This window comes from Symsagittifera roscoffensis, chromosome 10 (assembly GCF_963678635.1).
Source record: "Symsagittifera roscoffensis chromosome 10, txSymRosc1.1, whole genome shotgun sequence".
In the NCBI taxonomy this organism is placed as follows: Eukaryota; Metazoa; Xenacoelomorpha; order Acoela; family Convolutidae; genus Symsagittifera; species Symsagittifera roscoffensis.
The window spans coordinates 19,554,921-19,569,199 of record NC_087071.1 but is presented as its reverse complement, the minus strand read 5'-3'; the positions used below and the strand labels follow the sequence as shown (position 1 = coordinate 19,569,199).

The window sequence follows — 14,279 nt, the reverse complement described above, 5'->3', positions numbered from 1 at the left end:
TTTTCTGTTTCCTTGATAACCATAGCAAAATTGGACTCTTGAATATAACATACATAAAATAAATTTTACTTTTCTTTAAAACTTTCTTTCGTGTCAAAATAAAAAGGCTGTAGATCGATGCAAATAGTTTTTTTAAGGTCTTTGCTACAATATGAATTGTATTGCATGTCTTGTCTGTACGATTCGGATGGTTTTTTTATTGAGTCAGCTTTCGACCATTTAACTAAGCTTTTTTGAAGAAACATTTTTGTACCAGTTGTGAGATATTGTTTTTTGATCAAATTTTTAAGATTATTTTGAAGGATTTTTTTTGAAGTTATGGGGTTGGAAAATTTGCTAATTCGACTAATTGCCGATGACTTGCGTAAGAGCAATTTATTGCGTTCCAAAGTGATTTATGCCAGCAATTTTGTCGACAGCAATTCAGTAGACAATACTAGACAACGCTGTTCAAAACTATAACAAAGTTCTTTGAATTTTACATTGCGTGTAGGGGGATAACATCAAAAAAAATGAAATAAAAATAACGGTTTTTTTCTTTTTTTTTCACGTATTGCGTCAATAACTCAACCTAAAAGATTTTCTTTTGCCCTTTAAGTGCAGTCAAAACAATCGGGGCTTCACCGTGATAAAAAAGTTTTTTTTTTTAAATTCGAATTAAGAGAAAAAAGTTTTTTAAACTTGTTTTACGCACGTTTTTTCTCACTCGTAATTTATAGTGTTTATTGATTTGTAACAGTTTTTCTAGCGCGTTATTTGAACAAAATAATTGTCTCAACTCATTTTGGAGCTTTCTGAGCCATTGTTTTTTTTTGTGTTTATCCAACGCGTTGTTACTAAACTGGTCAATAGCAAGCATAATTTTTTCAAATGGCCAAAAAGCATTCCCATTTTAAACCTCCATGATTTATTTCAAAAACTGGAACAGCAAGAGTGCTCGTATCAGGGCGGAGCCTTCCACGTTCTGGCCGACTTTTTACGTTTTTGATGTACTTGTCATCGGAAAAATTCGGAAATTTGGTTAAAACATCTCTCCCCGGAATCTTCCAAGAAGTTTTGTATTGTCAAAGAATTGATGGTCTCAAAAAACTGAAAATCTGCTCAATTGGCGGAAAGACTGCAAAATTTTTTTTGAATAGCATTGATTTTATTTTCAGTTATTTTATTCGATTTACAAAACAAAGTCAATCGTAAAATTAGAAAAAAAAGTTCTGAATTATTCGGAAAAGTTGAGTTATCAGAACTAAATTATAGTATATAATTTAAAAGTTGTTTTCAACGAACAATCAAAACCAGTTATATCAGGTTTTTTATTTTTCTGCAGCTTATGCGAATTAAGTTTTTGCATGACTTTCTACCATTTTCTTACGCTTTTTGTGAAGAAACTTGATGTGACAATATTGGGATAAGTAGTATCAGCTTCAGCGTTTTATCAGCGCTTATCGATTAACATAAAAAGTGTTGAAGTTTATTTTACGTTAAATTAAATTAAAATTCCGTTAAAGTGACGTCGATAGGATAAAGTACATTTGACACAGATTTGATCTGTCTTCATTTTTGAGATTCAACTGTTTCTTTTTTTAAATTTCCATATTTGAGTGCCATCTTATCAATGATATTTATATCAACAAATTTAAATTTTCACCAAATCTTACACTAGGTGACATCAATTATAAGTTTCGTTCGAGCCTAGTCGTTTTGATTCAGATCAAAAAAGGAATTAAATTGCTCGAATACCGAGAAATATGCTGAAAGCAAATAAATTGGCAGTTGAAAACCGAAAAGCATTTTTTTGTATTATCAAAAACACTGATTTTTTACTAATTTTTCTGGTTCACAAGTTAAAAATTTGAATGGATTCAGGATTTTTAATAGACGGTTACGCTCAAAATCTTGCTTAAGAACGAGCGGTGTGAGCAATTTTTGATCGGTTTTCTAAAAACATTGAGCGATTTTTAATTTAACTTTTTCTAGAAGTAATCAGCATTGACAATTAATTTTTACCCCAAGACATCTTAAGTTATTTTTGGGTTATAAATTGGTATTGCGGTACGCTTTGTGTTCAGATTTTAAGAGGGCTGGTTGTGTGTGCTCTGAAACAAAAACAACTGTTGATAATTTTCTGGAAAAAAGTGTCAAGATTTGATCGGTTTGAGCGTTTCTTGCTTGTAGTTGAGCGGTTTTTTTGCAAGTTTGAACAAATGATTGTTTCTAGCTAAACTTTGGCGGTTTTCGAATGGTTTGAGCACAATTGTCTAATATAAACGCTCAAACCGCGCAAATTTTAAATGGTTTTTGAGTGGAAACTCGAATAGAGTACCACAATGGTATCAATCTTTTCTATAAAAGTTTGGAAAAGTTTTGTTTAACCAATTCTTGATCAATGTAGATTTGAAATCCCTGAAAATAAGGACGAATTTTGAAGATTGCAAAACCGAATTATTAGCGCAAAAAGATTCCGACGGCTATCTTTGATATTGTTGATATTGTGCTTTCTTTTGTGTTTGATCGTGCCAGCAAAAATTTAGAGTTTTCTTTCCGAGTTCTAGAGAATAACACACACTAAATTGAGTGCCATACATTTGAGGTGGGCTCATTTCATCTAAGTTTATCCCTAGAGAAACAAAAACCTTGCAAACAATCCACAAGTTCATACAGTTTTAATTTTTATAACTTCTTTATTTTTAAAAAGAAACAAAAAAAAACAAAACTTTTTTGATAAGCAAACAAAATTTGCGCAAAATTTACCAACTCGAGTTTTTGGTTCAGCAGGCGAAATTTTTCTGCTCGATATTTTTGTTCAGCATTTTTTCAAGTCAGGAGGAGACACGACACTTTCGTGACAAAAAAGAGCAGCGCAGAAAATTGCCAACTACCTACCAGTCATTAAACTGAAATTAAACAAGGCCTCTGTTTTTTTTTCTTTCGAAATACGACAAAAAAAAAATTTCCAGAGTTCATTTTTTAACCCTGTACCTTACGAGGCCAAACTGTGCATATCGTGAAGTTTTGAAACAAAAACACCCCATTTGTTCTTCTTTCATTTTCTTTGATCGTTCTGACCAAATCTTAACGTGTTTGAAGACTTATCTTTGTGATCCAGGAATATAAAAACACAAAATTGCGCGCCTGACCTGGTAATGTACCGGCACACAGTTACAAGCATTAAAACTCAATTATATCATGATTTAATACCAGTCTCGATTTGAGAAAAAAGTTGAGAAAAAAATTGATTTTAATCAATTAATAATCGAAAGTAAACTCTCTTTTTGATAACAAATTATAATCAATTATAATACATTTTAATCAATTATAATCAATTACTTAACCATAAATTGTTAGTTACAATTATACTCAATTGTAATTGATTATAATCGATTGGTTTTTTATCCTAAATTCTAATACAGATGTTTCCCACAAAAATCTATCAACATTACGAGGCAAGACTGTGCACTGGATAGTCGCACCATTTCGTGTTTGCCTGTTCCAGAATTCCACAGACAAGTCTTCAAACATGCTCTAAATTTTAAGTATGTTCGACTTACAAAATTTACTTGGATTCCGCTCAAAAAAACCTCTAACGGTAATTTTGTCGCTCTCTAATTGTTTTAGCGGATTCCGCAACGAGCGAATACAGGTAGTTGTTCCGGACTTAGCAAATGTAAGCGGATTCCACAAACTTATGCAGGTTTAACTTACATTTTGCAGAATCCACTTACAGTTTGCGGATTCCACTTACGATTCGCTGATCTCACTTAGAGTTACGGATTTCACGGCAGCTTAGGTTTACTGAACACATATATTTTTATTTGTTTACGATTCGACCAACTGTTCTGGTTTCCGTAATTTTTGTTGCGGTTTCTCCAAATTTTGTTGCGGTTTTTGAAGCATTTTTCAGCCATATAGTGTTATAGCTTTTTATCCGTGGAATTCATAACAGCAAGGCATATCAAATAAAATCGCAAAACTGTGGATTCCGCTTAAAGTTCACAAAATGCTCAGTCTGGTCTGGTAATGATAATCGATCATATTAGCTTGTTTGACCTTTTTGTCTCGATCTTGCATCTGAATCATTTAGATTTTATGCTTTTCGTAGACTTTGGCTTATGTGAAATTATTTTCATTACTTCTCTATGGTAGTGTTTCATATTCTATATTTTAAAATTGTACATCCACCAAAATAACAGCACACTGCTTTATTTAAATGAGTTATTCGGAAAAATTATTTTTAGCTTGTAGGAAAGCTTTTAACTAATATGAAGGATCTCTTTGAATTTGTTTTGTGGCTAGGCTTTGTGCTCAGATGAACCAAAGTGTTACAGGAAGTCTCGTTTTTGGAGATTTTGTCATTGATATAAAACAATAACCACCAGGATATAAGAAAAATATATTTTAGGTTTGACAAACCTTTGGCAAAGTAATGGATTATAATTGATTATACTTAACTAAATTGATTTACAGAGCTTTTTGTATGAATTATAATCATTTATAACCGATTTTAAAAATTAATAATCTCCTGAAAATTAACACGATAATAATCGTTTGAACACCTAATTTTGGTAATTATAATCACTTAGAATTGTCAAAAACCAACATAAGAAATCCGTAATAATAGATAATTTACGCCTACGTTTGGATGCCGGTATCTCAATTGGTGAGGTTTGCTGTAACAATTGGTTGTCTTAACTTCTCAGGCAGTGTTAAACTCATGACTCCCTTCTGAGACTTTAGTTTAGGTCACTCGCTAATAACAGAATTTTGCAGTTTTTGAGAATTTAGCGTGTCTGAAGTGTTTGCGAAAACTTGTTATAAAAATTTACACCTAACCTGAAAGCAGCACCTAACTTCTTGTTGTTCCGACTTTCGATACGAAAATAATGGAATATTTTTGCTCGGGGGGGTTTTTTTTTCTTCAGACAAACTTCGACTTTCTAACTAGCTAGTTTTGACGAAACTTTTTTTTATCAATCGAAAACTTTTGTTGTCCTGAGCTTAAATTTGAAAAGATATTTCACCCGTGAGCATTTTTTGTTTTTTTTCGTCAACTTATGGGGGTTTAACAACTGCCATTTTGGCCAATTTGGGACAATTAACGCGTGATGTATTTCGCGCAATTAATGCGTAAGCGGACATTAAATCCGTCTTAGAAATAGTTTCAAAATGGTTGAAGGAAGCTTATTTGCCATGATTCAATTGTTAATAGGTTCGAACTCTATCATTTTTTAGTTCATATGGCATGTGGGGAGATGATTTCCGCAAAAGATCTTAAATTTAAAAAAAATTATTTTTTATTTATTTTATTTTTTCAAGTTATTTCTGCTCCCTCGACCTTAAAAGGCAGTCGGAACATTCAGGGCTTCGCCCTGATACGAGCAGTCTTGTCTATGTATCCCTAAAAATAAATGGCAAAATCAAGACTTAAGGCCGCCATGTAATGCCAAATCTGATTGGCTGAAAAATATTACTTTTAAGCAAGTGAATTCCCCTCCCCTAAATTTATTTAGGGGAGAGCTTATTCACTTAGTCCGAAACCTTAAATTAGAAAAAGCAGTAGAATCATGTATAGGCTCCTCCGTGCCACCTTGACTGACAAAATAAATCTCTCAATCTACGAATATATAAAAAAAATTGATTGAGTAAAGTTTGCAATTCCCAAAAATCTGAATCCACCTTCAGATGAATCAAGTACTAAATAGTAAAGAAAATGTAACATTTTTTTTTCATAGGAAGTTCGAAGACATCATGGACCTTACATTGAGGACTGAAAACAAAAGGATGAAAATAATTGGATAGGGTCAAACAAATGTTGTTTTCTTGTTTTTCAACTCATTCAGCTCAAAACATTCCAATTTCAATGTATTTTCATAATGCTACCTCGTCTGTTGTTTGTTCCGAACGATAATCGAATAAAAAAAACTGTTTAGTGATTGCAATTCTTTTAGAGGAGATAAGTATGATTACTTGGGTTTCTTTAATTTTAGAAATTTTTCAGTAGCCAAAAATATTCTGACCAGGCGGCACCAAAGAAGTATTTACAAAAAATAAATTGATGCAAAATTTTATTGCAATTACTTGTTGAGTAACTTAACGTTGAATAATTCAAAGTAATTCCAGAACTGATTTTCTAAAAAAAATTGTTAAACGAAATTTTTTTGAAAAACATAACTCAAAATGATCAAGATGAGAGCAAAAGAATACAAAAATGGTCTGCAAGTAATGTATTCGTTCTCAAATGGTTGTTTTTGTTTTTTTTTGCTTTTAAATAATTACTCCCGATGTATAAAACTGCTTGTAAAAGAAAGTTTAACATGCAGCCTTGTTTAACTGCATGTAAAAATCGCTTTTTGACGTAGATTGGGCCTTTATGAACATAGTTTTCAAAGCTAGAAAACATTTTTAAGGATCTTATTTCAACTGTCTGCGCTTCTAACTGTATTTACAAAAAAAGATGATGCCCTGAAAATTTCCAAAAGTTTCTCACAAAAATTTAGCGAAAAATGTGAAAATAATGATTTCTTGTATAGCTTTTCCTATTTTTGTTATCCTTTTTTGAGCAAAAATTTCATCAACTTATGATCTTTATTTCCTTCTTCATTTCAATTTTGTACCATTTTAAAAAAGTAATCCAGAGGACGCGCAAACGTTGACCAGGAAGCGGGTTAACTTTGAATTGTGAAGATAGACCAAAAATGCTAACCATCTTATTCTATACACTACGTTTATGAAAAAAAAAAACTAAACACACAAACTTCAAAAATTTTTAAGATTAATAAAATTTAGAAGATAGTTTTTTTGGCATGAAAATTGCTGTATCATTAGAAAAAAGGGCGGATTTGACCCCCTTTACAGAAATCGACACCATGATTTTTTTGAAAACACTCAAATTCTTATTTAGTTTGTTTTGATATGATTTATGAGTTCAAAGTTGACACTCGAATTTAAGTTTTTTGCTAGTTTTTGTAAATATTTAGAAGTGTGATATTTTCATAATATTTTTTGGGTGAAACAGTTATATCAGGTCGTTTTAATAACCTTGTAAAGCCAGATCGTTAATCATTTGGTGACTCAAGCTTTGCGTTATCAAATCTCCGTCACTTGCGGTCGGTTATGAACAAAACCCAAAAATTTCAAAATTAATTATAAGAAAAATAAACTAATTTGATCTTAGGAAAAATGCTTGTCATAAAGTTTTTATACTCCTAATCATAAACTATTCAAGAAGTTTTCTGATCTTATGGACTTACATGAAGTTTGTATAATTATTTTTTTCTGTATAGGAAATTATATGACTAGCATTTTTGGTCAACCCGGAGAAATAATTCGGGACAATTTCTCAAAATGAAAATAAATGTAAATCAACCAGTTGTGCGAAGTAAAGACATTTCCGTTTCAAGAAAAACTAGAGTAAATTTTCTAGAAGCAAACAGGTTTTAAAAAACAAAAAACAAACTCATTGCAACAAATAATGTGATTGCTGCTTTTTGTGCTACTTTCACAAAATCTAAAAACCTGTTTCACAAATATTTTTTATAAACAAGCATCCTTGAAATATGGCCTCATGTATATTCAACGCAACTCTGGCTCAACAGCGGAAAGTTGAATGACCGCCAAATAAAGATTTAGTGATATCCAATACTTGCGATACTTTGTCCTTATTTCGATTTGCTGCTATTTAAAGAACCGTTGTTTGTAAAATTATTTATCATAAACAGCAATTTGGAAAAGTATACTTATTTTTTGTTTCTTCGAACTTTGTTTCCTTTTGTTTCAGGGGCGGATTTAGGGGGGGGGGGCGGACGCCCCCCCCCCCCTCAGGGATTCGACCCCCTGCCGACCCAAAGGGTCCCCCCATTGATACTTTTTCAGAAATCCATTTTTGGCCGACCGACCCTAAAGTTTTTCTAAAATCGCCTTAGGCGCCAATATATACCAACTTTGAGGGGGAGCGCGCGCCAAAAAAACGCGAATTTTTTGTCAAAATTTTTCAAAAAGGGCCAAAAAACGGCTTTTTTGACTGTTTTTTTCAAAAATTTGCCTGCGGCGCACAAAATTTAGCCAAAATAGGGGCAAAACAGTGCTTTGGGAGAGATCGAAATCAAAAAATCAATTTGGTCGACCAAAAAAAAAAGTTCGTCAAAATTTTGGAAACATTTTTGAAAATCCACCCCCCCCCCCTCGAGAAAATCCTAGATCCGCCCCTGTTTTGTTTCCCTATTTTTTTTTCAACCAAAACATTTAAATTACAAACCTGCGCAACGACAGGCAGTGACATCCGGAAGAACTTTTTCGGACCCATCTGGAGCAGGGTGAATGTCAGAGTAGCGTTGGGCATGAAACAAAACACATACAGCAGCGTTATTACGATGAACACTTTAGCCGATCGCTCAGTCATCAGCTCGATCGCTGTCTTTGCCGGAGAATTTTCTTTTGTCGAGATCTGGGATCCTCTGGAACCCCCGGGCTCCTTGGATCCCCCTTGCTGCATTTCAACCGACACTTTCAATTTATTTGAACTCATCTGCAGCTTTTCGTTTTCGTCCTCGGGCACTTTGTGTTCAACTAAATGCCCGCCGCCGTTTCCATTGATGTCGTCAACAGGTATAGTCGCGGTAGTCACGTTAGATAACTTGGCGAAGTTGACTCTTCTAGCGTTCCGCAGTCGCGCTTGATTTGATCGTTTACGAAGAGACAAGTAAGCGGTTAAGTAGAGAATTCCCATTAGGATGAAAACAATGAAAATAGTCGACAGGTAAATGAGCATCGAAAGTCGACTCCATTTGGGATTATTGCATAACACTGCAAGAATCGTCGCAACTATCGAAGCTGCGACGTTTGCCAGTGTCATATTACAAGTTTGTCTGAAGTCGATGTTAAGAACGTTTACAAGACAGATTTTGGAATATCGAAATAAAGCGATGTTTAGCAATGACAGAGCAGAGGATGTTTCGAGGAAAAACGTGACGACAAACATGAATTCCGAGGGTCCGTCGTTGCAAGCTGGAGACATGAAATGAGCTCCTTCGAGAACGAACACGACAGTTGTGGCGCAGAGGTCAAGAGAGGTCAACACAGCAATTAAGAAATCCGAACCTGATTTGCGAATGTCGCGAAACAGAACGTGACAAAGCACGACTAGAACCGAAGTGTTAAGAAAAGATCCGACGAGAGCAGCCGAGTAAAAACCGATGCCAATAGTCGTGCATTCTAAAGGGCTGAACCAAAAAACGGACTCGAACTGCGACAAATTTGAGTTCAAAACTGGCCCTGTTTCTGTTGTGTTATTTGAAAGTATTGGTTGGAATGACATTTTGAATTTATTATCTGTTGAAACAAATCTGGGGCTAAGCAATGATAAGATTTTCGAAGGTGTAATAACGAAGTATTTCAAACAAGAAAATATAAGTGCGGCTGAAAAATAATTGGCACGTTTCTCGCGGATAAGTTGATATTAGAGATGAATTTTTGTCCAGAGCTTAATTAACAAAGTAAAATGAAAATAAAAACTACAGTTTTCTTGTATGAAAATTATTCTTCTTAAAAATTATCAGTGTCAAAAAAATGCCTGATTTCTTGATTTTAATTGAGTAACGAGTTTTTAAAATTTTGATGACTCTCAGAAGAATTATTAGTTAATACTTATTGTTTTTATGCCTGCAAAGCTCCTGCTGAAGTTTCTAAAAATAAATAAATATTCGACAAATTAACTGGGACAATTAAAAAATAATTTTTCCTTTTTGATTTCTGAATTTAATTAATCACTGAGGTTTCAGACTCTTGTAACTAAGAAAGTAACCCAATATTAATGATTTTTATAAATAAAGATGGTAAAAAATACTCTGTTTTATTATTTTAAACAAAATGAGCTTTATAAATTTCTTTTTTGCCATTTTTGAAGGCCGGAAAAAGCAATGCTAATGCTTCATTTTGATTGGCTAAAATTTCAATTTTTAAAAAAATCAAACGTTTTTTTTTTACTTCAAAAAATGAAAGTTATTATCAGCACTAGCCATCAAAAATGTACTAAATTATACCGAGATCCATTTAGAGAGTGCGCAATCTATTTAGAGTACCTTTTCAGCGGGAAGTTCAAAAAATATTTATTATAATATGGACGATCTAATTGTTTATGGTCGTAGGTATGCTAAAAGTTATTATGCACCTTCGATGGATCTCCATTTTCATTTAATTTAATAATTCAATAGGAATAAATTATCATTGCATCGGAGTTTATGAAGGAACGTTTGCAGTTATGGCAAAACCAGCTGTTCTTTAGTGAGAAAAAGTTCAAACGGCCGAAAACTTCTACCCACTATATGCCGCGACAATGAAAAGATTGGCGGCACAGTAATAAGTATGTGTGCGTACCATGAAGTTTGCTCAGATGAGAAAATGTCTCGTGGGCTTAAATGATGGTTGAATTTCTTACGAAGAATTAGAAATTCGGTGAACTGCACCGTTGGTCAAAATTGCAGCTTTGGACATTGCAAAAAAAAAAGCTTTTTGTATATCAGAAGAAGACTGCTTCTTCTCACTTGTTCACTAATTTGGTTTTTGTCCGATAACTGTGAAATGGAAAAAATTCATCCTCTTCAATATTGAATACAAATTGATGAAAATTTTCTTCTTAACGCCAATGTTGATTTAATTAAGAGCTTGAGCTTAATACAGATTGAGCTTTTTCTCTGTAAAAAAACTCGTAAAGTGGGTTCCAGTTAGACAATTTCGGAACGAAAACTTATAACTAAATTAAACTATTTGTAAAAACAGTCTAAAATGGTGTCAAAAGTAATTAACAGTTAAATTCATTGATCAAAATCAATAACAACAAACGAACAGCAACAATACTAAATAGAAACAAAAATATGGTATTAGATTTAGAGGTTCAGCAGCAACACTGAATCGACCAGTATATCAGTTCATTCTTTTTTTTTGGGTCTTCCAATGACATCTATAGTGTCGAAGATAGAGTCAAGTTGAAACCACTGTTCAACTGGGGCTCTTTCGACTTCGACAGGAGATGGGGAGCCTTTGCAGCTTTGAATGAGACCGTCGAAGCAATTCGGTTGAATGTGGTATTTTAGGACAGCCTTGCAAGTATTCAATTCGTTCAATTTGCGGAGCTTAATTCTGAGGTCAAAGGCGGCATCTCCAAGGTAATCGTTTCAAGAGGCCTCAGTTCACAGCGTTGGTTTGTCTATGTGTTCACATTTACCCGAGCTTTCTTCCTATTTTTGTTCCACTACGCTGGTGAACACCCTATCTCCCAGTAATTATAGCGGTTGTGTTGCTCTTAGTGGACGATTGTTGTGTCTGACTGTTTCGATGGTATCGGTGAGTTCATAGGATGGCGCATTTCGTTTCGCGCCATCTGAAAGCTTGTCACTCTTTCTCAACGACTTTGCTTAAGCTAATTTTGCCGGATATTTTAAGGCGATTTTTCTCAGATGGTCGTTTTTTTTCCAATTTGTCTCTGAACTCACCACCTCGACCGGTCGAAATTTTTGAGATGGCGAAAGGATTATTTCCCTTTTTGGTTTGATCGATTTTTTTCAGGCCTGAGTGGCAAAAATGAAGTGGCATTAGCAGTGCTGCTAATAATCGTTGGCTGTTCACCGGTGCTATAAATAAATTGGTATGCAGTGATGTTTGAAGCTGTAAATTTGTTGGGACTACTGTTAATAACTGCAGGGCTCGGTTTGTCCAGCTTCCGGTTTGTCCAGCTGACGATTAAGCGTAGAGGTTCTTTTGAGGTTATCAAGAAATTGAGACTCACTTGGATCATCATCAGAATTAGAGATAGTATTCCTGTCGAAGATTCTTGTTCATTGCATATTCTGGTATGGTAATAATCTCTGGGTTCGCTTAAATTCGCATATTGTCAGGATCGAGCGTTGTTTTCAGACTAATCAACTGAGCTTCTTCTATCTCTTTTATAAGGGTGTCTTTTGAGCTACACACCGCTGCGCTCCTTCCTGCGATATTTTTTTTAATTCGGCCAGATTATTTCTGCAAATTATTTTGTTTTGCGAGCTTCCAACAACTATTTTTCGGTCACTTGTTGCGTAAAATTTTTTCAGTTGACTTTTCATTCTCGAATTGACTTGTCTTTTTACTGCTGGTTTCGTATTTGGCCTCTTGACAGCAGATAGGTTCTTTAACGGTATGACTAGGGCTTCATGTTTATCCGATTGTTCTAAAGTCTTCACAGAGTTACCGGCACTTGTGGGGATATTTTTTGTCGCTTTTGTAAACTTGTCTGTAGTTTTTCTGATAATCGTTTAGGATGACTGTTTTTATGGTCCGGGGCATCCCAATCAACCCCATCAGCTTCACTTAAACGCTGAATCCCTTTATCTAATCCTAGAATAATCTGATCAGAGTTCAATTTTCATTTTAATGGTTGTTCAACCGACTCATGCCCGGTTTTGTCATGTCCTGCTGAAAGTGGCTTCAACACAAACAGTTCGAAGATCGCTGCTGAATATTTCAAAAAAGTTTCAAATTGTTAACGTCGCCAGTTTAAGAAAGAGTTTTTTTTTCTTGAGCGATTTGAATCTGCTTCCCTTGTGAGTTAGTAAAGGTTACTAAGACTTCTAACGAAGTTGTTATTAGAATTTTCCACAACCCCGTTTCTTTTACTTCTTGCGCGGTAAACCTGATCCTGGTATATCTGATGATTATAGGAAAGCCAAGCAAAATGCTATTTAATTTTGTGAGAAGTTGATGATAGTTCTTTTGATGAGCTGCTATTTGTAGTTTGGGCTGAAAGAAGTTTAGAAAAACGAGCGTTACACAAACTATGAGTAGGAGCACAGCGAAGAAGACTTACATATCTTCATTTTGCCACTACGGGTAGTAGTTTGCCAAAATCTAAATCAGGTAACAGTGGTCTTAACTTCTTATCCGTTTTCTCACGTTCAATTCAGTTTTATCCGTAAACCTTTGTCTCAAGATGTATCTTTGGCCACCAAACATACTGCAAGCAGGCTATACGGTTTAGTTTGCAAATTGCCACTGATTTGCTCCGTGGAGTCTTGCTAGCATTCGTACTTTGAAATACGCTGGGTTAACCAACTTTCCATGACTTTGCAAGTCTATTGTCGATAAAAACTTTGCAATAATTTCGCGCTCGTGCAATATCCTGTTTTTGATAATGAACAATTGCTTTTTGATTTTTTCCAAATATCATGTCTTTTCTTTCAGTGAAGCCATGAAGCTGGTATCAATTCTCTCTGGCCATTTAAAGAGAATGTTTTCAGTTAAGGTTAGGTTCCTGATAGTCTGGCGAAAAAGTGTTTTGGATGTGTTTTAAAGTGATATTTTCTGAAGTATCTCATGAACCGGAAGGTGACAATTTTGGAACAATCATTGTTTTTAAAACTACAAATTTTTAAGGCTGACTGTTTGCTTGGCCTGTTCGCGTAATCATTCGAGCTGTTTAACGGCGTAGCCAATAAGTTGTTCTCGTATGGATTCCTTGATGACCTTTCCTTCTTCAATCTTGTTTTTGTCAATCTAGTTCTAGTTTTGCCGATCACAAAGCACTATTCGTGGGCGCTAAAACTTCTATTTAAAAAAAATCCCTCGCTGTTTGGTTCAGACTTTCATCTTACCTTGTTTAATAAAAATGGAGGCTTATATCATCGATTGAAGCTCTGACAAATGTTTCATGACTTTTCGAGATTGCCCTAGATTTGTTTGGTGGACGGCAAGAATGTCTGGATGGTAAACAAAGAATCCCATATCTGTCATACGTTTAACTCAAAAATCGTTTAGAAAAGACAATAATTAATCTGCCCGTCTTTTTCAGCTCTTTGGGTTGTTTTTGCTTACGTACCACCACGCAAGGCTCCAATAAATTCTTTATGGTTTGTTGCACTTTAAATTAAGATCCCAATAAGTAGCTTTGACCATACGAAATCAAACAGCTCCAATTCTTTTGTGTTGTTTTTTTAGCAATCTGCAATTAAAAAACGAGAAGGGAGAGCAAATGGTTTCCACACACCAGTGTGAGTTTGTTAAAAAGAAGCCCCAAATTCCAAATGTCACGCGTTGCAAATGCTTTTGTTTTCTCTTAAGCTTTGAATCTACGACTTTTTACGTCCTTCGAGACTTCTAATTTGATTTGGTCTAAAGCAGTTTTGTGTTCTTAGTCCATGAAAGTTGTTTTCTTTTTGCTTCAGATTTCTAAATGGTGATTGAAATGTAGCGAGATTTTGGAGCAAGTTTTTATATTGATTTATAGATCACATCAAGGGTCTGATTCTCTTATGCTTGTC

General features: G+C 34.4%; 1 protein-coding gene across 1 annotated transcript in view; it reads right to left on the bottom strand.

Moving 5' to 3' along the window:
* LOC134855414 (uncharacterized) overlaps positions 1-9,665 on the bottom strand; it is a 74,553-nt gene extending 64,888 nt beyond the window's left edge. The window contains exon 1 of the mRNA XM_063871928.1: positions 8,249-9,665. Coding sequence (XP_063727998.1) covers positions 8,249-9,307 — 1,059 coding nt within the window. The 5' untranslated portion in view covers positions 9,308-9,665. The remainder of the gene's footprint in view (positions 1-8,248) is intronic.
* Between the last annotated feature and the right edge of the window lie 4,614 nt (positions 9,666-14,279).